At 48.6% G+C, this 24030-nt stretch overlaps 1 protein-coding gene across 2 annotated transcripts in view; it reads right to left on the bottom strand.

Annotated features, from left to right (window-relative positions):
• SLC4A5 (solute carrier family 4 member 5) overlaps positions 1-24030 on the bottom strand; it is a 103789-nt gene that overhangs the window by 21478 nt on the left and 58281 nt on the right. For both annotated transcript variants that reach the window (XM_027554848.1, XM_027554849.1), the window contains exons 5-16: positions 21288-21448; positions 20232-20387; positions 19384-19479; positions 16998-17053; positions 12401-12558; positions 11877-11964; positions 10893-11047; positions 10350-10538; positions 8496-8670; positions 6085-6218; positions 5026-5297; positions 597-655 (exon numbers count right to left, since the gene is read on the bottom strand). In XM_027554848.1, the coding sequence (XP_027410649.1) occupies positions 597-655; positions 5026-5297; positions 6085-6218; positions 8496-8670; positions 10350-10538; positions 10893-11047; positions 11877-11964; positions 12401-12558; positions 16998-17053; positions 19384-19479; positions 20232-20387; positions 21288-21448 (1699 nt within the window). The remainder of the gene's footprint in view (positions 1-596; positions 656-5025; positions 5298-6084; positions 6219-8495; positions 8671-10349; positions 10539-10892; positions 11048-11876; positions 11965-12400; positions 12559-16997; positions 17054-19383; positions 19480-20231; positions 20388-21287; positions 21449-24030) is intronic.

Below are 24030 nucleotides of genomic sequence, written 5' to 3'. Positions count from 1 at the left end.
GTGTTAGGAGGAAAAATGCAGGTCTGGCTCCCATCCCAGTCAGTCAACCGTGGGTCCTGTCCACACCACCCTCCTGGAGTGTCTCACATGTATCCTCCCTTTCCTTCCTCTTCGAACGCCCTTTCACATACTGGGGCTCACACCCCACCCTTGTCAGACCTCTGCGAGGTTAGTCACTTCAGTCACTTGACCTTTGGTGTCCCAGATGCTTAAAATCCAGGGCACACAAAACAATTACATATGTGTATATAATATACATTCCTATACATATTCATATATATGTGTTCCTAAGTATGTACGTGTACATACATTCATATACATGTCTCTAAGTATAATAAAAGGAGAGTAATTTATTTAAAAATTTATATTTTGAAAAGTTAATGTGCAAATATTCAGGAACCCACATAATGAACGACACAGATGCTTGCCACTAGCCATTATGTATGCTTGTATTAAGAGAAGTGTGGTAGTTTGATATAACGAAGGTCCCCAATGAATCAGGCCACCCTATGTTCACAAGCCTTTGCAATGTGATACCCACAGTTCTCCGACAGACAAAAGCCCTTAAATGTCGGAAATAAGAGGAAAGGACTTACCAGAGAAGTGTTGGTATTTGGTGGCAGCGTGGCTGAAGCATTGAACAGGGTTGTATTCGCTGCGGATGAGCAAAGGGCATGGGGAAGGGTCATCAACTGCGGGGTGGGGAGCTTGCACCCCACCCTGGGCCCCACCCTTTCATATTTCCTTCCGGTTCCTTAGGGCTAAAGACTGGTTTTCACTGTGAGGGTAGCTGCCCCGCTTCACTCTTCTCACTTTGCCTGGTGAGGGACCCTAGGCCACAGTTCTGATAGACTAGCTGCATCAGGATAGGACAGATCCTGTCTGATCTCAAAGGGCTGGCTTTAAAAACTGCTGCCAAGACAAAACTCTAACACAAGTGGGTAAATAATGTGCCTTATGAAACCCTACCACTCACCTGACCAATGTCTCTGCTCTTAGACTGTAAAAAACATTTTCAAAGAACTTACCCTTTGCCATGCGTTATGCCAAACGCTTAAACACATCATTTGCTAAGTTCCTAAATCCCCAAGAAATCTCCCCATTTTAAGGATGAGGTAACTGAGGCCCAGAGAGGCGAAGTAACCTGCCCTTTGCCCAAGGTCACACAACTCCTACTTGAGGGAGCCACTATCTATCCCAGACAGGCTGGCTGGAGCCGACACACCTCCCAGCTCTAAACAGCGAGCTTCCTTTCCTTCTCTGCTCCCTTTCAAATTACACTTCCCTTCTCTTCTGTGCTCTCCATATGTGTTTTGTTTTGGTTTTTTAGGTCAGCTGGGCCTGCAAGAACTTGTTCGATATCTTTCCTAATCTTCCCCTTAAGTGCTTGCTGAGGAAAATTAAAGCTGGGTCCAGGACCTGAAGGAGAATCTGGTCCCCAGAGGTGCTTCTCTCAGCCTTCACTCTGGATCCCTTGTCCACGCTCCCATGCCCCAGCCTCAGTGTCCCTGAGTGAGTGGAGCAGAGGAGGGTTCCTTTCAGGGGCCAGGAGATGAGTTGAGAGGAACTATAACCCCTGTCCCTGGGGGATGCAGCCATTTATTAAAAGGCAGCTTCAGAGGGCTGCTTGTTGCCATCTCTCTTGCTCCTGCACTGCACCAGTGAAGGAGCAGGGCCGGAGCCTCCTTGCCTTCCAAATGAAGGCTGACTCAGCTCTTCCTCTGTGGCTGACTTGAGCAGGAAGGAAGGAGGCCTAGCCAGCTGGCTGGCAATGACCTGAAATCCATCATATGCCCCATTTGGCTCCTTCTAGCTCTGGTTAGGAACCCAGAGGGAAGAAGAGGCTATTCTTGAAGCATCCTGCAACCTCCAATAAACTGTCATGGGGTGGATGTGATCAAGGACCCTTTAATGCGGCCCATACTTGGGCATTTGGGGCTGGGAGTGGCTAAGGAATTCAGTCTTGACCCATAGCAGAATATTTTGAGACGTTCTACAAACCCAGAGGTTTGTTACAATTATTCTGAAGAGAAATCGAGGACAGCTGCTGCCTTTTCTCACACAACCGACCAAAAGAACATGATGCACAGTTAACAGCGGAGCAGAGAAGGCAGGCAGCACGGCTGACTCAGGGCTACACGCACAGATGCCACAGGACTCCCAGCTACCACCTGAGCTGGGGAGCGCAGCGCCGTTCAGTGGCCCAAGTTGTCAGACCAGATTTTCCTTTGATGTCTTCTGCTTAGGCTTTATCGTTCTTTGATATTGAGAACAATGTAAGGTTTATTTGAAAGCCACTTGGAGATGAAGGAAGAACTATAACATGGATAATCCCAGAAAAGGTCCAACTATCAACTAGTTTTAAATTCTAGTGTTTACAAAGTGGTACTCACTTGGGATTGAAAGCAGCCAAGTCAGTGTATGCAGCATCCATAAATAGAATACAAATCAGTTACAATGGAAACAAGATTCAATTAAAAAGAGTGCCCCCAAACAAGCTCTTCCAATAGAGTGAGAGTGCCATGGTCAAACTGGGTTTTGCAGTAACACTGGGATTATGGAACTGTTGGAAAATGAGTGGCCCGTGGACTGGGAAAGAAACCATCCTAGTTAGCTCCCTCACTCCAGCCTGCTAAACATCTAGAATCTTCCTTCATATTCTCCTAATCAAAACTAGCTCGTCCTGTTTCCTGTTCCTTTCCTTTTCATGAGGAAACTGAAAACCTCATCTCACTAGGGCTAGTTGCTAATAATGATTTGGTTTAATAGAGCTGTGGTTCTCAAACTTCAGCGTGAGACTCACCCAGAAGGCTTGTTAATATACAACTGGCTCTACCTACCCCCAGTTTCTGATTCAGCAGGTCTGGGGTGGTGCCTGAGAATCTGCATTCCTAACAAGTTCCCAGATAGTATTGATGATGCTTCTAGGGACCAACTTTGAGAACCAAGGTAATAGCATGACCCAAAAAAATGCAATGACATTAGGGACCTGGGCCAGGCCAGGCCAGATGCTATTTGGAGTTAGGTGGATTCGATAATGGTTCTCAAATCCTACTTTATATGTCCTTTCAGGCTTACATCCCCTGTTCCTGCTGCTGCTAAGTCGCTTCAGTCCTGTCCGACTCTGTGCGACCCCATAGATGGCAGCCCACCAGGCTCCCCTGTCCCTGGGATTCTCCAGGCAAGAACACTGGAGTGGGTCCCCTGTTCCTAGGGAACCCCTATATTTGGTTTCTCCTGTGGATAGATGGTTCCCAGAATGTTCATATGACCTCAGAATTTGGACTATTTCTGAAAGAAATCAATCATGTGTAGTACTAAAAGCCATGTTTGTGGGAACGTGTGTTTAATGCAATGGATCTGTAGTTCAAAGGGTGTGAGCAGAAAATGAAAGCACCCCAGTGGGGCTTGGCCCACAGAGGCGGGATTTACTCTAGGGTATGAGGACAAGAGCCAGCAGGTAGGATCTCCTCAGTCTCCTGGGCAAGCAACATGCCCTGGATCAGGATGAAGGACAGCTTTACCTACTGCTGGATTTTAATGAAATACCTCAAAATTAATGATAGAGAAAAAAAAGAAAAAATTAGGTCTAGACATCTTTACAAATTCAGTGCAGTGATAGAGGGTGAGAGTGTACAACCAAAACCACATTCTCTGAGCTCAGAAAACTTTATAAGGCCTAGCCAAAAGTAGAGTGCATGGTAATTGTGCAACAAATATTTTGGCTGACTTATGATCAATTATTTTTAATCAATCATATGTATTAAGGTGCTAAACAACACAGTGTCTACTTATGTGCAATTCCCACCCAATCTGAGTATAGATATGAAAACGTCACAAGCATCCCATGAGACCAGCAGCACTGATACCCGTCTTTTACAGCTAAGAAACTGGTGTGACCTTGGGTGTCTCTGGACCTCAGTTTGCTCTGTGAGTCCAGCCTGGTGGTGCTAGGAGATACGTGGATGTCCCTCTAGGCTCTGCTCTATAGCATCCTGGGCACTCTGGGTGCATCCCTCTGAGGGCTCCTAGGGGCGTGATTATGACTATAAAGGAGGCCAGTGGTTCACCGACGGATAGTCCTAACATTACAGATGATGCTTTTTTTGGTCAGAAGGACCTTCACAGGAGTGGCACTGAGTATTATCGGCCTGACGTTGGTTGATTTAGCCTCCCACCCAGAGCGGGGGTCCTTTCTAAGATACCTTTGGCAGATGGATATCCAGGTGGTGTCCAAGCAGTTTGCTACCACCGAGGGGACCCGTACCTCTCAGGGGGGTGGCTCCCACCACTGTAAGTTATACCTTGAATTCAGCCAGCATTTGGCTTCCTGGAGCTTTCATTCCTCAGCCTTCCTTCTGCATCTTATAGTTACGCAGGGTGAATCTGGCCCCTCTGTGACATGACAGTCCTTCTCTCATACCACTCTAAGATCTGGTTAACCCCAGGTTCTCCAATCATTCTTTAGTGACATGGTTACCAGGCTCTCCTCACCCTGACTGGCCCTCTACCCTGGACATGTCACCATCTGCAGGGATGTTCACCCTTCGGCTGTAAACACTGGCAGAGATGTGTCAGGGAGAGCTCACGGCGTCATGAACTCATGTAACTTGGAGGGACTTGAGGTCCCATCAAGTCTACCTTTGGCCTGACGCAGGAACCCCTGAGCAGCACTCCTGACAGATGTAGTCTGCACATCACCCCACGCTGAGGCCAAGCATGCCTTCTTTGTCTCCCGGGGTATCACTGTCACTGCTCCCTCCTAATTATAACCCTGGGCTCTGGGATTTTGACCCTCATTAGAGCTCTTGTCCCCTTGGATTCCTTCCAAAAACTGGTTTAAGCCCCTGTACTTGCTCCCTTGGGACAGAAAGCCCTTGGCTGAACTGCCCCTCCCAAGCTGCCTCACTCTCCTGCATTTGAGTAGAGAAATGGGGCAGAAGGGGTCTGGATGTTGTGGGGGGAGTGGGTGGGGGGAGTGGCTGGTGGGTGAGGGCCCAGGGCATCTCTGGGGTTACCGGTCACCTGTGTCAGGGGCGACGCATTCGCATTTGTAGGTGGTGATGGAGTCAGGCTTAAAGTTCATGTTGATGGGGTAGTACTTGAAGGTACCAATCATCTTCTTGATGGCATCATAGATGAAGATGAAGCTGATGAGGGTGGAGAAACCCTCCTCAGTGAAGCGGGTGATATACTTGATGACAAAGCTGGCATCTGTGGCCACCAGGATAAGGCACTGGACGGCCGAGTGCAGGCCAATCCAGAGGCGGAACTCCATGTAGTCCAGGCCATTGCCTCTGGAAGGCAGAGGGAAGCAAAGACCTCCAGCCCAGGCTCTTGGCTGTGCTCAGCTCCCCAGACCCACCCTGGGGGGCTCATCTGCTCCTCCTGTGGCACAGATACCCCCCTAGGAACTACAAGAGGACTGGGATTGTGGGCAGGTCCTGGGTGGGGTTGTCTGGTCTGTGAGAATTCTGGGGCAAGGATCTCATGGGGTGGTAAAGGTGCTCACACACTTCCGTTCTGAAACATTTGGTAACAAACAGCCAGAGTGAATGAAAACAGAGAATTTCAGAATGACCAAGCTGGAGCAGAAATGGGCTTACAAATGGGCTCAGGTTGTAGATGCAGCAACTGAGCCCAGAGCTGCCTGAGTCAGGGTATAGCCTTCCAACCTCCAGCCTGAAACATTTTATACACTGTATTGGCTTTCAAGTCATAATTGCTCACTCTGCTAGTGGTGTGAATGCTCTCTTCTTGTCTTGCCTGGATTTCTCCCTATGCGCTTTGCTAATATGCACTAAAATGGCTTTAAGGCAGGTAGCGGAGGGGAGTCAGGATGGACCGCCTCACAGTGCCTCCTACAGGTAACAGTTTTGGTACCTTCTCACTCCGTCAACCCCCCCACCCCCTGGATTATAACCACAGGGGGAGACGGGGTGAGAGCCCTGGGCTGGAGGTCTTCGCTTCCCTCTGCCTTCCAGAGGCAATGGGGCTCGGGGCTCCCCCCTACCCTAACCCCCGCATAACTGCTGCAAGTGAGGAGCAATCGGCAGGAGGCGGGGAGGCGGGAAGGGCACCTACTTGCTGAAGTCGAAGAGGAGCTTCTCAAAGATGAGGATGGGTCCCGTGCTGCTGAGTATGATGAGAGGCTGTCCCGAGAAGAGGCAGAACAAGGAGCCAGCCATGGCAGTGCCCAGGAAACTCTCCATCACTCCCTGGGGGCACGAGGACTGTGAGGCTCAATAGAAGCATGAGAAGGGGCCTCTCCAACAAGCTAGAACCCAGTTATCTTGGCAAGAGCTCAGGCCACAGCACTTGTCCTTTGTCCTAGGTCCTCTCCTCCTCAAATTCTGCTCCCCATCTCCGACTCCGCAACCTCCCACAGTTGCCAGCGTCACTCTCCCTAACTCTAGGCCCCATATGACTTCCTTTTGGCACTCTAGGGCCTCAAATGGAGAAGGAAATGGCAACCCACTCCAGTATTCTTGCCTGGAGAATCCCAGGGACAGAGGAGCCAGATGGGCTGCCGTCTATGGGGTCATATAGAGTCGAACTTGACTGAAGCGACTTAGCAGCAGCAGCAGCAGGGCCTCAAAAACAGGGCTGCCAATGGTTGTGCTTGTACCCCATGCCCGTTTTACTTCCAGAGGACACCCCACTCATCTACCCAGTCATTTTTTCATTCAAAGATCTAGTAGGTGCTTTTAGAGATCAGATCATTCATTCATTCAAAATCCATTAAGGGCCAACTATGCATCAGGCATTGTGCTAGGTATTGAGGACCCATTAGCAAACAAGTAAATACATCTTCATTCTAGTGGGAGATACAGACAAGTAACTAGGCAATTTCCATATAGAAGTTTCTCAACTTCAGCACTACTTACATTTCAGGCTAGATCATTCTTTGTTGTGGGAGGGGCTGCCCTGTGCATTGTAGGATGTTCATTAGCATCACAGTAGCACCTCACCTCCCAGTTATAATACCTCAAATTGTCTCTAGATGTTACCCAATGTCTCCTAGGGGTCAAAATCATCTCTTCTTAAGAACCACTGCCAAGGAATGTGATAAGCTGGGATAAGATAAGGGTGTCACAGGAGCACACAGTAGGAGTGAAGGGTGGTCAGGAAAGCCTCCCAAGAGGTAGACAGACTGAAGCTGAGACCCCAAAATTGAGCCGAGAATAGACCAGCAGCATAGGGTAAGTGGAGTGATGAGAAAGAGTGTGGTCTGGGAAAAGGGAACAGAGTGTACAGAGGCTGGAGCTAAAAGGGAGCCTGGCTTTGAAAAACTGAAAGATGATCGGGATTGATGGAAAACAATGCAGATGAGTGAGGACAGAAATCTGAGAAGGGGAATAACTGGGAGATGGGCTTTGGAAGGAATGATGCTAAAGCTGAAACTCCAGTACTTTGGCCACCTCAGGTGAAGAGTTGACTCATTGGAAAAGACTCTGATTCTGGGAGGGATTGGGGGCAGGAGGAGAAGGGGATGACAGAGGATGAGATGGCTGGATGGCATCCTTGACTCGATGGATGTGAGTCTGAGTGAACTCCGGGAGTTGGTGATGGACAGGGAGGCCTGGCGTGCTGCGATTCATGGGGTCGCAAAGAGTCGAACACGACTGAGCGACTGATCTGATCTGGGGCTTGAGAGGCAAGCAGGACCACGTCATGAGGCCTACTGGGGAACCCCGGATTCATGAGTCAAGGATGATGTGTGAATATCTGGGTCAACCATGGTCTTGCTCATTGGCTGGGGTAGCATCAGGTCTGGAGGGAAGACAATAGATGCAATGTTGGCCCTGTGAGTTGGGGAATCCCAAGGGGCAGCGATATGGACATGCCCAGGAGGCAGTTGGATATTGAACCTGCTTCTCAGGAGAGTGGTGTGGGCTGGAGATACGCACTCATTTCAGTTTATCTAGGAAAATGGGTCTTCACCTTGGTGCTCTGAGCTTTCCAGTGGTGCTATCCTGAAGGCCCCCATTAAGAAGGCCTTTGTCTGGGTCTCAGGCTAGTGTCGCTGTTGAACTGTTTTCCCCAGGGAGACCTGTCTTATTGTCATGATAGACATTTCTAAAAATATCTTAACTGCAAGCTAAGAATTTAAGGTTAGGTTTTTTAAAAAGTACAGGAAGAAGGTCACAATTAGCAACTCAATTAATTGTGATGATTAAATCCATTCAAGCATCGGTAGGAAAAATATCAAATACCAAAGCAGATGATTTCCCCTTAAACATTTGATCTATTTATATCATCTTTAAATTTGGTCTTTAGTAATATGATTTAGCTTTAGATTTTTGAATTATGTCAGCTTGCTATTATTATTATTTTTTTGAAGTGTAAAGGATTGCAAAAAGTGATGAACTGACCCTGAATGGTAGATGGAATCCTTACCTTGGTTCTGGGATTATGGCTTGTAGCTCCTTACCACCACCTTGTGGCAACGGATTTTTCTGAGATTTGCACTCACGTCTCCAATTTACACACACCTGATAATTGTCAGTGGCATCTCCCAGAAGCCCACCAAAGGTGATCGCGTTGGTGATGCAGCCGAGGTAGATGAACAGGATGGCAGAGACGGACTGAATGTGGAAGCCGTCGTAGAAGTCACTGGGGAACCAGGGCAGCTTCCTCTTGACATCAAGACACAGGCCACCGAAGAACCTGCTCAAGACAGGCCCAGGGATTGCTTTCTCACCACAAACACCAGTGTAGGGGCAGAGCTATTCCCAGGAGCCTGCAGGGCTTGTGGCAAGGAAGGGAACTTGACTAGGGATGGATGGAGGAAGGGATCTTTTCACTAGAACATTTCACATCAGGGAAGAATTCTCTCCTTAGACCCACTATCTCCACTGGGAAGGGTGGTCACAGACAGCCCGAGCGGGAGAAGGAAGGCCTTATGGGATCATGTCTTGGGGGCAGACCTAACATTCTACAGGGAATGAAAATCCTGGGGTCCAGTGATGGCTATCTTCCTCGTGTCCCTGATTATCTGCAGGATTTCGGTGCTTGGTAAACGTGTGTCCAGCGTTAGGAGATGGAGAGATCCTGGTTTATAGCAGATTCATCAAGGGCAGATCCTGAACCTTAAAACTGTTTTATTTACTTCGTGGAACAAACAAGTGGGAAATTTAAGGTTTGGGGAGAGTGTTTACTGGGGACGCTATTCTCCAAAGCTCTGAACACAGTGAGCAGGGTTTAGCATACAGCAGGGTTTAGCATACAGCAGGGTTTAGCATACAGTAGAACCACTGGATAATCCTTTGTTAATGGCGGGGGGGGGGGGGGGGGGGGGGTGGCGCGTGGGGGTGGGCAGTACTGTGCATCAGAGGACATTGAGCAGCATCCTTGGTCTCTATCTGCTGGATAACAGTATCATCTCCCCTTCAATTGGGACAAACAAAAAATGTCTCTGAAAATTGCCAAATGTCCCCTGGGTAAGGATCAGGGTAGGGAGTGGGTAAACCTGGGAAACACTGGCTGGCAGACAGCCAAAGGCATATAAAGCATGACTCCCTTCTCAAAGTCATAGCTTTGCAGGACTGATTCTGTCCTTTCCTAAATTCAGATCAACCGAAGTTATTCTAAAAGCTTGCAAAGAAACCCAAACAAGCCAGGAAAATCTATTGTTTTCTTTTAAAACAAGTTTTTTGACTAGGTAACAAGGTTAAAAAATGCAAAAGGTACTGTTATGGACTGAATTGTGTCCCCCAAAAAGATGTATCAAAATTCTAACCTGTAGATGTGACCTCATTTGGAAGCAGAGTCTTTGCACATGAAATCAAGTTAAGATGAAGTCATTAGGCAGACCCTAATCCAATATGACTGGTATCTTCACAAGAAAAGGAAAATGCCATATGAAGACAGAAACACAGGCAGAGCATCATGCAAGGACACAGGCAGGATGAGTGGCAAGCAGCAGCAATGACCGCTGGCTGCCGCCAGAAGCTAGCGACAGTCAGGGAAGGAGTCCGCCCAGAATCTCAGAGGCAGCCTGGCCCTGCTGGCACCTTGATTTGGAACTTCTAGACTCTAGAACTTCGAGAGAATCAATTTCTATTGTTTAAGCCACCTAGTCTGTGATATGTGTTTCCGCAGCCCTAGAAAATGAATACAGTTAACAGAGGGTGTGCTAAGAAAAGTCTGGGTTCCTTCACTTTATGCGCACTTCCCCTTTTCCTGTCTTGTCCCGGAGGAGCTTTGCAGGCGGGGGAGGAAAAGCGTGCAGCGCTCAGATACCGCAAGGCCTGGAGTGGGTGCTGGAGACTGAGGAGGAGAAGATTCCTAAAAGGAGCAGAGAAATCTAGGACAGCTGGAGTGGCCGGCAGGCCTGGAGTGGGCACCTTCCTGTCCAGATCAGCTCTTCCCCGATTTCATGCGCTGTTGGCATCTCTCCATCAGCCGCGCCGCTCCCTCCGCCGGCCCCGCCGCCCCCTCCGCCGCCTGCAGCGCCGCCTCCAGCAGCCCCGCCGCCGCCTCCCGCCACGGAGCCGTTCATCTGGCCTAATTCAGTCAGGGAGAACACAGACTTCCTGGAAGGAGAAGGGGGACAGGGGACAGTAGGGCTCCCAGTCCTGCGAAGAGCTCAGCACCCCCAGGACTGGCCTCATCAGGCTTAACCTCTTCAGCTACAATCATCAAATATCTTCAAATACGGAGAAAAATACATAAAAGGATCCAGCAATATCCCCTCACAGGTCACCCGGGTTTTATAGATGCACACATTCAGCATATTTGCTTCTGATTTTTTTTTTTTTTTAGAGAAATAAAAAAAAGCATAAACCCATGTATGTTGACGTCTTTTTTTCAAACCCAAATAAGAAAGGAACAGACTGAAAGCTCCCTCTGGACCACTTCCCCGCTTGCCACCGCTCATTCACACACACCTCTTGTCAGCAGAAGGCACCTTCTTGGGTGGCTCAATTCGGATATTCGGGTCCCATTCTCCCGGGGGAAGCACGATGACCTCGTCCAGAAACTCATCGATCCCCGCGATCAGATCCTCTCGATTCCGGGCCTTGTAGGCCACATCGCTGAAGAGCTGGCAGGGAGAGAGGTGTAGGAAGAGAGAGGGCTGCTGCCTTGCTGCCGTCCCCATCTCATCCACCTCCTTGGGGCACACTGCATATACTTTCAAAGAAAGGTGCCTTCTGGGCCTGAAAACCAGGTCTCTGTATTCCAGTCATCTGACCTGGGTTGAGTTACCTTCCTGCTCTGTTTCCCACAGAGCAAGCTCATCAGAAAACCTGTGGAGCCCAATCAAAGGAGCTCAGGCATTTCGACTGCTTTACGTCCCAGCCCTTCATCTTTGGAGGGTCAGGCTGCATCATTCCACACTGTCCCAGCATGTTCTTCCTGACTTTACAGATCTGATTTGGTTGTGCTCGTTTCTAAACTCCCCTAGTCTCCCCATCACAGATGGTCAACTCTCAACTCTGCCCACAGGCTCTGGCTCCTCTCTTTGGTGTCACCTTCTGCTCTTGAAACTCTTCCACTGAGCCTATATCAAACCACTCCCATCCAGCTCTCCATCTCTGAGCTGTGGCCCTGGTTCCCTTTGCCTGGAATGCCTGCCTCCTAAGCTTGTGCTCATCCTTAACTGTGAAGCTCCATCGTGTGTGAAGGGCCCCCCGACTGCCTGGGCAGTTGGCATGTGGTTCACTCTCGGGTTGTCAGGCTGTGTCTCCCACTTGATTGGTGCTCCTAAAGGGCAGTAACTATTCCCTCGTTGTCATAATCCTCACACCTGTACAGGGCCTGGCATACAGGAGATGCTCAAATGTGACTGTTGAATAAGTGAATGAATGAAGGCGCAATGTTTGATGCAGGAGCCTTGACATTCAGGAGTACCTGCTTCTTGTGGCACTTACGTCATCCACCATGAGGGTTGCAATGGCACGGCCAATTTCATTGTAGGATTTTGCTCTCCCAGAAGGTCCCAGCAGTATGAACAGAAATCTGCAAAGAAGATGGATGAGGAGGAGAAAAGCGAGAAGGAAAAATAAAACCAGATGGAGAGAAGGATTTTCTGGTCTGAAATAGTATCCATTCTCAACTTTTTAACTGACCATAAACATCTCCCATATTTGCTCCCATGAATCCCATATTTGCTTTGGAGATACATTCTTCTTCACTTCTGCCTAGGCACCCTCACCATGCCCTGGGGTCCCAGAACTCACCCAACAACCCCCTTCCCACCTGTTGGCTACTTCTTGTTTATGATTATTTTAAATAAACTCTATGTACCTCTTCCCCAGTCAGATCTCCCTCCCCAGCCAGTTCCCTAGTTTTCCTTCTTCATTTTAGGGGTGTCTCCAGCAGCACTGCTGGCTGACTGCATGGACAGCTGGCCACCCGAGGATGGGTGTGGTGGGCGGATGTCAACAGCTCTCACCTGGTAGGCACAGGCACCTCGGTCACCCCTCCCAGCATAGCTGACTGGATGAGACGTACGAAAGCGATGAACGGCTGGTCCAGGAAGTCCACCTCGCCCACAAGCACGTTGGAGGCTTCTGAGTCCTTGGGGATCTTCTTCATGAATTTGTTTTTCCGCTGGTCAGTGAGGGGGACATGAGATACCCATGGGTACTCATATGCAGTGGTTTCGGCTCTTACTCAGCTCATTCAGATTACTCTGAAGGCCTAACCTTACAAAATTCTCCCAGTGTTTCTCTAGAGACTGAAGGAAATAGCCCAACACTCTCCTGCAGCCTGCAGATGAGGAGACTCAAAGTTGGTTAACCCCAGGGACCAACTAATCCTTTCATAGACGGGAAGGAGCAGGCAATGACTTGACGCCCCCAGGACATTCCTTGTTCTACTGAAGTATGAGCTGAGGGGTCAGAGAAGAGAGCCAGGCTTGCTGGACAGCGAGTCTCATCCCCCAGCTGCAGCTCAAGCCGATGGGGGTCTTGGCTCATACACTCCATTGCCTAGCCCTCCGTCTTTGCCTTCACCCTAGTGGCTATGGGAGGAACAAGACCATCCTGATGGGCAGAGTGGACGGACTTTGTTTTCTCTCTGCCACCAGCATTCTGGCTGATGGGAATCCCTGTACCTGTGGATCCAAGTCTATGGGAAACTTCGGTGCCCCAAGTCACCCCCAGGGAACCTCCAAGGAAACTCATAGCTTCTGAACCTTTCCAGCTGAGACTATTGAAGTGCCCTCCAGCCAGTCCCTCTGGCTGGTGTCTGTTCAGGGCAGAAAGGTCAAATAGGCGGAGTGAGTGGGGTCTGATGTGAAAGGTGCTGGAGACAACCCCCTGCCCACTCTCTGTGGTTATGACTTCCATTCTATGAATAAGACATTTATTCCTCCCGAGTCCCCTCAGACAAAGAAAACGCCCAGGGGTGGTCACGTACATGCTCTTGTTCATCTTGAACATCTTAGGGTGCATTAGTTCTTCAGATCACTTTCCCTCTAGGTAGCAAGGGGTGGGCGAGGGACAGAGACAGTTTCAGAGAAAGAGGTGGGGAGGGGCGTTTGGGTAGCACAGGGCTCGTGGGAGGCCACAGTAGCTGACAAAGGAAGAAAGGGCCCAGGAGGAGCAGGCTGGTGCTTCAGAGAGATCCTTGGGTGCCTCAGTTTTGCTACCCACTCCCCACCTGATGGGAGTCTCTCCTGTGAGCACAGAAGCTTAGTGAAGATAAGTTCCTCTGTCCCTGAAGAGGGGTCAGCTGTAGGCATGGGCATGGCCAACAGGTCTTGCCCCTTTGGGCTCACAGCCATTTCCTGATTTGACTCATGGAGTGCATGATACAGACTGGGCTGGGGCCCTACCAGCACTTGATGAGGCTCTGTGAGTAAGGGCTACACCCTTATAATCTCTTAAAACCACTCAGAAACGTAAAACTGTCATAACCACCCAGGCAACAACACGAAGGACCCTAATGTAGTAAGAAGAAGCAACAGCAGGTGTTAATGGGAAGGCCAGAATCCCCAGGACTCAAAAGGTCCCTTTGTCCCAAGCTCTGTCAGCTGATTCATAAGCAGGTTCTTCAGGATGGAGGGCTGAGCATGCCAGGGCAGCCACCGTGCCCCTGCCAACTCTATGTACTCGGGCTCCAGGCAGGGAGAAGCTCTAGGGGACTGGAGGAGAGGTCGGTGGTAGGCATGTCCTGGAGAACAAGGTTTTGAGACCACAATGCTCTGGGATAGCCCATGTAGCACACGTGTAACCAGGAGCAGAGAGGAGCAAAATCCGGGCCTGTGGTCCCAGTAAGGAGGCGGGGTGGTAGTACCCCAGCAAGGGACCATGAGAGCGTTCTGGCTGGGTGATGGTCTGGATGTGGGCCTGTCTAACCAGGGTCCTGCTGGCCCCACTGCCTAAACCCGGGGGACTCTTGTCCAGCTCTGCCAAGTCACTGCACATGGCCACACTGTCTGAATCCATCTCTGCCCACTGGGAACTCACTGGAACTCAGGGCCGATGTGGAGTGGTAAAAAAAAGATGCACCTAAAGAAACCCACTGTTGTACAAAACTGCTGTCCCCACAACAAGCCAACTGCTGCTACAAACACTGAGAAGCAGCATCCTACAACTGGTTAGGAGAACTGGATGCTGGTGCCTGGTGTTGGGCTCCAGTCCCTCAGTAAAAGGCAGCTCTGCTTGGGGAACGTAGCGGATAGTATTCTTGTCACCACTTAGGCAGTAAAAAGATACGTTGTGAAAAACTTTCACTAGTCAGTGCTTTCTTGTCACGGCTCAACTGTCTGCCCATGACTACAGTACAGTGGGGTTCTTCTCTAAATAATATTCCAGGGTACTCGTTCCTAAGCCAGTCCCAAACTAAGGGCTCTAGAGTCAGACTGGATCAAATCATGGCCACGCCACCTTTCAGCTGCATGAACTTGGGCATGTTATTTAACTCTTTTATGCTCTCATCTGTAGAGGGAAGATGACACAGTACCCTCATGATGCACAGGAAATGCCCCGCACGGTGTAGTGCATGCAATATGTGGACCTCAAATGTTGGTTGATTTTGTTATTGTTGTTTTGCTATTTTGGCCACCAAAAGGCCATCCAGACACTGACTTCACTGACTTGAGGGAATGCTTTTGTTTTGCCTACTCCCAAACTTGGGGCTGCCTTGAACCCTTGGAAGTCACCCAAGCCCTTGAGAAGTTGGTACCAAATTTCAGATGCCCTTTCTCACCTTCCTTTCTACCTTTTGGGGGCAGAGGCAAGGGGACCTTGAGACCTTCTGCCTCTGAGGTGTGCGTGTTTGGAACTGAGGGCAGCCTCCTGTGTGCTTCCCTCAGGGGCATAGTCATGGGGCTCCCGAGCTGTTTGCGGGCTTCTGACCTTATCAATACGTGAACCATGAACTTCCAGATGTTCAAGCTGGTTTTAGAAAAGGCAGAGGAACCAGAGATCAAATTGCCAACATCTGCTGGATCATGGAAAAAGCAAGAGAGTTCCAGAAAAACATCTATTTCTGCTTTACTGACTATGCCAAAGCCTTCGATTGTGTGGATCACAATAAACTGTGGAAAATTCTGAAAGAGATGGGAATATCAGACCACCTGACCTGCCTCTTGAGAAACCTGTATGCAGGTCAGGAAGCAGCAGTTAGAACTGGACGTGGAACAACAGACTGGTTCCAAATAGGAAAAAGAGTACGTCAAGGCTGTATATTGTCACCCTGCTTATTTAACTTATAGCAGAGTACATCATGAGAAATGCTGGGCTGGAAGAAGCACAAGCTGAAATCAAGATTTCCAGGAGAAATATCAATAACCTCAGATATGCAGATGACACCACCCTTATGGCAGAAAGTGAAGAGGAACTAAAAAGCCTCTTGATGAAAGTCAAAGAGGGGAGTGAAAAAGTTGGCTTAAAGCTCAACATTCAGAAAACGAAGATCATGGCATCCAGTCCCATCACTTCATGGGAAGGGGAAACAGTGGAAACAGTGTCAGACTTTATCTTTTTGGGCTCCAAAATCACCGCAGATGGTGACTGCAGCCATGAAATTAAAAGACGCTTACTCCTTGGAAGGAAAGTTATGACCAACCTAGATAGCATATTCAAAAGCAGAGACATTACTTTGCCAACAAAGGTTCATCTAGTTAAGGCTATGGTTTTTTCCAGTGGTCATGTATGGATGTGAGAGTTGGACTGTGAAGAAAGCTGAGCGCTGAAGAATTGATGCTCTTGAACTGTGGTGTTGGAGAAGACTCTTGAGAGTCCCTTGGACTGCAAGGAGATCCAACCAGTCCATTCTAAAGGAGATCAGCCCTGGGTGTTCCTTGGAAGGAATGAGGCTAAAGCTGAAACTCCAGTACTTTGGCCACCTCATGCGAAGAGTTGACTCATTGGAAAAGACTGATGCTGGGAGGGATTGGGGGCAGGAGGAGAAGGGGACGACAGAGGATGAGATGGCTGGATGGCATCACCGACTCGATGGACGTGAGTTTGAGTGAACTCTGGGAGATGGTGATGGACAGGGAGGCCTGGCGTGCTGCGATTCATGGGGTCGCAAAGAGTCCAACACAACTGAGCAACTGAACTGAACGGACCTTAGCAAGTTTTCAGCCAAGCTGGTGAGAAACAAGAATTGACTTTATCCAGCACCAGCCAAGGAGAAGATATACCATTGCGCAGTCCAGCTGATTCACTATCATTAATGTCTCCATAGGGAGGCCCTACTGCTTCTCTACCCACCCAAGTCCCCACTTCATCATTCAAAGTGCTTGTGGATGGGTCACAGAGGAGGCAAACTCTGTGTGGCAGTCTCTTCAATAAATCCCCAGTTCAAGGACAGCTGACACCTCATCTGATCACATTTCTCTGTCCCCAGGGCCTAGCGCACAGCCCAAGTGATGGATTGTCAGTCACTATGGCTGCCCAGAGCCCCACCTATGTCCTTCCTGGGGACCCCACTTTTTCATGGGACTAGAGTTTTGCCCATAGGTTTCCCCACCCCTAAAACCAAAGACTTCTTCCCGCCCTGGCCCTCCGCTGCAGCCAAGGGCAGTGGTTTCCTACCTGGTCGGTATTTGGGGTGAGAGAAATATCGTTCATGCTTCTGCTCTGGGCGTGACCTAGGAGAAAAGGAAAAGGAGGTCCATCAGGGGAGACAGGTGCTCACAGATCCCTTTCTCTTGGTCTCTACACAGGCTCATCCCATCTTCACAACCAAAGCAAACTCCCCTGTTATCCTGCAGCCCCTCTCAGCTAGCATCCTCTCTCTTTTCTTCCTTTCAATGGCAGCTTTCTTAGAAGAGTTACTGGACCCCAGGTTCTACTGCTTCCTTCTCACTCCTCAATATGCTACTCCCTGGTCTCAGCCCGCTGCCCAGGGATCTGCACAGGCCCTGCAGGTGGGGAGGGACACGGACGCCCTGCTGGGTGAGGAGCCAGGCGTCACCAAGCTTCGACTCTGTTGGAGAGAGAAGAGCAGTTTCATGTCTGTCTGCCATGACCCATGCGAGTCTTTAAAGAGGGCTGGGGATTTGGGCTGGCAGAGGGGAGGTAGGTGGGGCTCCCCATGGCCGACAGTTCCTTGCTGCATGAAGGCAGGAGAAGGCCAGCTCTCATTTCCCACCAGCAGCCAAATCCAGCGAGCCCCCTCAGGCTTACTGTGGTCTCTGGAGTCCCTGTACTGCCAGACTCTGCTTTCCTTTATTTCCATCCAGGATCCTCTCAGTCTGGGCTTTTCTCAGGGTCTTGCTTTGCACTCAAACCCTTCAGAGCCCTGACCCCCTCCTCCTCGGTCAATCCCATCCATTTCTGTTTCTTCCCCATCCACATTTGTGCCGGGGGTGCCCAGGTTATGTCTCCAGCCCAGATCTCTCCCCTAAGCTCCAGATTTCTCTGAGCAGCCCTGCCTGGCACTTCAGACTCCACACACTAGGAAACAAAACTCATTGTCTTCCATCAAATCACTCCCTCTATGGACACGACTGAAGCGACTTAGCAGCAGCATAGACCCTACATCACCCAATGCCCTATCCCACATGTTCATGGGCAATCAGAGCAGACCTTGGAGCCAGCTTCAACTCCATTTGCTGAATTCCACCAGCGTCTTTCTCTTTCCATTCTCGCTCTTGCTGCCTGAACACGGCCCTCATCTCTTGCTCCCAGTCATTCAGTCTCTTCTAGCTTATTTCTGATCATGATATGTGCCCGCATCAGACTTCTCAGGAGAACTCATTACCCTCAGAATAAAGGCCAGGACCTTTTACAAGACACATAGGCCCTCTTCACTTTGGACCCTCTTTCCTTTACATCCTACATCCCTGGTGAACGGAATCATTATATTTCCCCGAATATGCGGTGCCCTTCACAGCGCCTTCCCTTCACCTGCTGTTTCCTTTGTTCTAAAGACCATGCTCCTGGAAGACTTCTATTTATTCTCCAAGACTCAGGCAAGTGTCTCTTCCTCTCGGAGCCTTCCCAGGTGCCGTCTTGTGGTGGGGGGTGTGTGTGCACACAAACCTGTAACCACTTATTCATGCCTTTTACCCAGGTTCCCACCATGGCAACGTTGGCACAGGGTGACTTCATACACAGTGAATAAATGAGCAGAAGGCTCATGCCAAACCATTCACAGCCTCTACTGCCAGCACTGCTCTGCGGAATAACCAAGACCAGGGAGACTAAGCACATCCTGGGGTCACTGAGAACAGACAGAAAAGACCACGGCACAGCCCAGCTGCACCTGTGGTCACATCGCCACTGCGGTCTCAAAGCATTCCCCTGGCCTGGTCAGTGGTGCAGCCCTGACCTGTGCTTGTTCGTATCTTGTCATTTTAGTGAAAGTGCTTAAAGGAAAATACTCCTTTGCACTTCCCAAATTCCCTCTTTTTTTTTTTTTTTTTGTCTCACGGCTCACCCGTCTGTCCATCCCTGACAAGCTGCCTGACAAAGTCCGGTCTGTGGCTGTGCCCCCCAGGCCCCCGTGGGGGCTGCAGCTCCATCAGTGTTTCACTTCGGGGGCCAAGACTGTCAGGCAGGATGAGAACATTCTCCGACTGTCCTGGAGGAAAAGCTGGGTTCCAAGACAGATCTAGCCTGCTTTAAATTCTGTTTCTAGGAAGACTTCTCACCAAAAACAGGATTAATGATTAGTTTGGTGAAAACAAAGCCATAGGCCAAGTTAAGGACGCCCAGCGCATGGGACTGGGTATTGATTATGACAGGACTTGATTTAGAGTTGCATTTTTTGGAAAAATCATTTAGAAAATTTTGGTAGTAAGTTAGACTATGAGGGCAGCCCAGGGTTTGGCGTGAATGTTAGATTTCTTCTGACGCCTGAGAATTCTAGACAGACCCTGGTCTTTACCTCCTCTGCTATGAAAGTGTGAAAGTTGACTTCAGAGTCCCAGCCAGAACAAAAGGGCTGCACCGAGCGGAGAAAGAAGAAACTCACACAGACGGCCGTAATTCGCACTTTGCCGCACCCTCAGGTCCTCAGTGGAGTGGTGTAGGCTCGGGCCGGCCTTGGGGCTCCGGGCTGGGCTTCGACCTGGGAGGCACAGAAGGGGTTTAACTCTAGCAGACTTGCTACAGTGACGCACATCAGCACAGTCCTCGTTTACAATCACTTCACCTGAATAAAGCTAGGCTGCAAGACAGATCTCTTCCCCTTCGAGGAAGAAAGGATGGTTTGGTTGTTTTGGATTTTGTTCTTGTTTTTTTTTCAGAATCTTTTGAAGCAAGTGGATAGTGTGAATGTGATTAGAGAAAATACCTGTACTGTTGAAAGTGGGATAGCTACACAATTGATGAAATAGGCATCAGGTTTAGGCCTGATTCCACACCATGCTGATCATTTGACCCGAGGCAAGTAACTTAACCTCTCCAGGCCTCAGCCTAGGGAACCTAGTCCACAGCATGCTGATCATTTGACCTGAGGCAAGTAACTTAACCTCTCCATGCCTCAGCCTCCCGCTCTGGGGATGATGAGAACAATAGCTGGTCACGGCCTCTTGTGAGGATGAAGTGAGTTTACACCTAGGGAGCACTCATGCCTGGAGCAGGGTAAGTGCTGCGTATGTACCTGCTGCAGGCTAAACGTTTTCCATTTTAAAATAATTGATCTACAGAGATTCCTCAAGTCTCTTCAGCTAGCAGCATTATCAATTTTGTACTGATTCCTGCACTTATCTGACAGGTCCAGCGAGGCTAGAGTCTGGGCATCTCGGCTCTGGGATATCAAGGGTGGAGGGTTGGAGATTTGAGATGCATGGAAGGAACAAGCGTTATGGCCCAACTCACTGCTGGTGGAGGAGACCGCCTTTCCAATGTCAGCCAAGGAGCGGTGGATGGGCTTTGTGGTTTGGTGGCGGTGTTTCCTCAAGAGGACGTAGCTGACCCTCTCGCGGAGCTCTGGACGAAGGAGGCCATCCTCAATTTGCTTCTCAATGACATCGTCTAAGTGGGAAACAAACACGCCTTGTCCACGGGGGACAGAATGACCAGGGGTGTGGGGGTCTTCAGCTTCACCTGTTATTTGTGGGATTAAAAGTGAACTAAAGGAGGCATGGAATGTAGAAATAGTCCCAACCTTCGCCACAAACTGAAAATGTGGACCAGTCATGAACCTTCAGGCTCCGTATATGTAAAAGTGTGTGTCTGTGGGAGTTGGTGCATGTGTGTGCATGGGGGTGCATGGTGTGTGCATGTGGGTGCATGTGTGCAGATGTGGTTCATGTGAGTGCATTGTGGGTGCATGTGTGCATGCAGGTATGGGTATAGGATTCTCTGCTCTTTCTATCAATAATATTGTGGAAAGTAAATGAAATTGTAACCATGAAAGACCCTAAGAAGCACAAGGTACTATGCCAAATGGTTTTAGTTCCAGTGTGAATTCTTTTTAGAAAAGTATTTGGGGCAGCATACATCTGGTAAAACTGAATGTGCTAAAACAAAATTCACAAGGGGTTTTAGGGACAGTGAGGCAAGCTACTCCCTTCCTTTGTCACTCCATCAAACGAGAGCTAATTTCCTGAAGATGAGTGATGATCCATTTACCCTGATAAGAAACAGGTTGCCATGGCAACAGGTGTCTCCACCTAGGCTCAGAAGCGCTCTCCGTTTCGTTCCATTGCTGAATGGTATTTCAGAGGCTGATCTTGCCCTCTCTGTAGGCATCTGAGACTAGGAGTAACTGTGACGCTGCTTTGGGAGTATCAGACCCAAAACCTGGTCTCCGCAGAATTAGGCAGGCATCAGAGGTGGGCATGCCACATAGACCAAGGGTGGGCAAGAGATGGGGCAGGGGAAGGGGGATGCTGCCCTGGTTTGCGGGGGCCACAGCAGTCTTTGCCTCACCTATGATCTGTGGTAAGGAGCCACCATCCAAATCCAGCAGCACGGTTCCCGTCTGCAGGCAGGTGCGGAGCTCAAAGAGGCTGTGCAAGGACAGCGTGGACACGTGGGGCTTGCTCCAGCGTTCACCTCCTTCCTCTACCTTTTCTTCAAACTTTATCCACCTGTAGAGGTAAGGACGGGGCTCAGCATGGCCTTTGCCCTCAGGAGGAGCCCCCAGCTGGGTCTCTTCAGGAGAGGGATGCTGGCTTGCAGGTCATGCTCTGCACATTGTGGGGGCATTGGCCCTCTACTCATAGGCAGAGGGTCTCCTGGGGACTCATCCCTCACTCCTCCTGATGGGGCCATGCTCAGGGCATGCTGAGGGCAAAATGGCAGCAGAGAATGACCATACATGGGTGTGAAGACTGTTCTTTTTTTCCTTTTATTTATTTTCTAATTGGAGGATAATTGCTTTATTGGATATGTTGCAAAACTGGGTTTGGTGATGGTGGCACAACTCTGCACATTTACTAAAAATCATTTAATTAATACACTTAAAACAAGGGAACTTTATGGTATCCTGCAATAATGGAGCTCTTTAAAAAACAAACCATCCACTGGATCCTAGTTACCTGTCTACTGGTCACATGTGTGTTCAGTGCCTGCCTTTTAAGGGTATGGTTTGCTGGGAGAGGCGATCATTTCCCCACAGTTCTACTGTAGGGCCTGAGGTTTCCATGAATCACACTTGGATTTTGGTTCTGAAAGTTCAGGGTAAAATCCAAATGTAATTTATGGGAGGAAAGAAATTAAACCAAAAATGTGTAAGAATTTGTCCTTTCTAGAAGCCTCGGGATCATAGGCTGAGGGGGAGGGCCACGTGGGAAGGCCTTGGGCCACTGGCAGAGGCGGCACCGGCCTGTGACTCCTCTGCAGAGGGCAGCACTGGACAGCCTGCAGAGCCGCAAGGTGGCAAAGGCTCCTGGCCGGAGACCTGCTCGCTCAGTTTTATTCAATTTCGACCTCAAATTACTGAGTAGCTTCAAACTATTCCAGTCAAAATCCTATGGGAATATTTTTGGGCTGTGACGAACTCTAAAGTTCCTCTGAAAAAGAGGATAGTTGGGGAATGTCAGAGAATAGTTAGGGAAAGTCTAAAAAAGAAGAATGGGGATGGGACATGCCTTTAGCAGATATAAAAACTTACTGAAAACCTTGAGTAATTAAAGCATTATAATTCCAGCCCAGATGTAGACAAAGGGATCTAGAAAACAACAGCCCAGAAACAGACCTGAGCCCCCATGGGGCCTGGGTTCTGATGGAGGAGTTGTTTAAAAGGCCGATAGGGACTACCTGGTGGTCCAGTGGTTAATAGTCCTCTTTCCAGTGCAGGGGACAGGGTTCAGTCCCTGGTCAGGGAATTCAGATCCCATGTGCCAATGGGCAACTAAGCCCATGCCCCACAACCACGCACTGCATTTAGAGAAGCTGGTGTAAAATGAAGAGGCCACGTGTTGCAATGAAGACCCAGTACAGCCAAGAAATAAATACAGTGATAAAAATTAAAAGATGACCAACCTAAGTGTAAAAAAATGAAGTCCCTACTTCTCACCAAACACTAGTAAATTGTATATGGATTTGGCAAAACTAATACAATTTTGTAAAGTTTAAAAATAAAATAAAATTGTAGTTGGAAAAAAAAGGCTAAACAAAAAATTAATCTATAATGGAATATTGTTGAGCCTTTAAAATGAAAGGAAATCTTGACACATGCTGCAGCATGGATGAAACTTGAAGACATTATGCTAAGCGAAATAAGCCAGTCACAAAAGGACAAATATTGTAAGATTCCACTTATATGAGGGGCATAGAGTAGTCAAATTCATAGAGACAGGTGGTTGCTAGGGGCTGAGGAGAGAGGGGTGGAGGAATTGCTGTTTAAGGGCAATAGAGTTTAAGTTTTGCCAGAGGAAGGCGTTCAGGAGATGGATGGTAGTGATGGTTCTGTAACAATGGGAATGTACTTAATGTCACTGAACTGTACACTTTAAGATGGCTCAAATGGTAAAGTCTATGTTATATCTATTTTGCCCCACAATTAAATAAATAACAATGTGAAAATCTATAAACACAAATACAAATATACTAGAAGAGAATATAGAGGAATATTATATTCTTATTATAACATTATATAATATACATATTCTATAATATAATATATATTATAATTCCTATTATAATATTATATTCTTATATCCTTGGCTGGGGAGAAAGACTTCCTAAACAGTATGTAAAACCAAAAAGGAAAAGAAATGGGCACTTTGTTATACAAAAATATACTAAAACCTGTGCATAACACAGTAAGACATAAATGAAGTTCAAAGAAATGCAATATACTCAGAAAATATTTGCAGCAAACAGGACATCAATGGATTGTTTTTTCTGGCTGCACCACATGGCATGTGGGATCTAGTTCCCTGACCAGGGATCAAACCCACACCGCTGCATTGGAAGTACAAGTCTTAGCCACTGAACTGGCAGGGAAATCCACGAAGCTTCTTCACAACAATAGGAAAAATGCAAATTACCCAACTGAAAAGTGAACAACTGAAAAGAAATGAAGATGGCCAATAAACTTCTGAAAAGATGTTCAACTTTCCTACTAATCAAGAACACTTAAAGAATGTTGCTGTGGGCTTCCCAGGTGGCCCAGTGGTAAGGAATCCATCTGCCAATGCAGGAGACACATGTTTGATCCCTGATC

Source organism: Bos indicus x Bos taurus, chromosome 11 (genome assembly GCF_003369695.1).
Source record: "Bos indicus x Bos taurus breed Angus x Brahman F1 hybrid chromosome 11, Bos_hybrid_MaternalHap_v2.0, whole genome shotgun sequence".
In the NCBI taxonomy this organism is placed as follows: Eukaryota; Metazoa; Chordata; class Mammalia; order Artiodactyla; family Bovidae; genus Bos; species Bos indicus x Bos taurus.
This window is presented reverse-complemented; position numbering and strand designations above follow the sequence as displayed.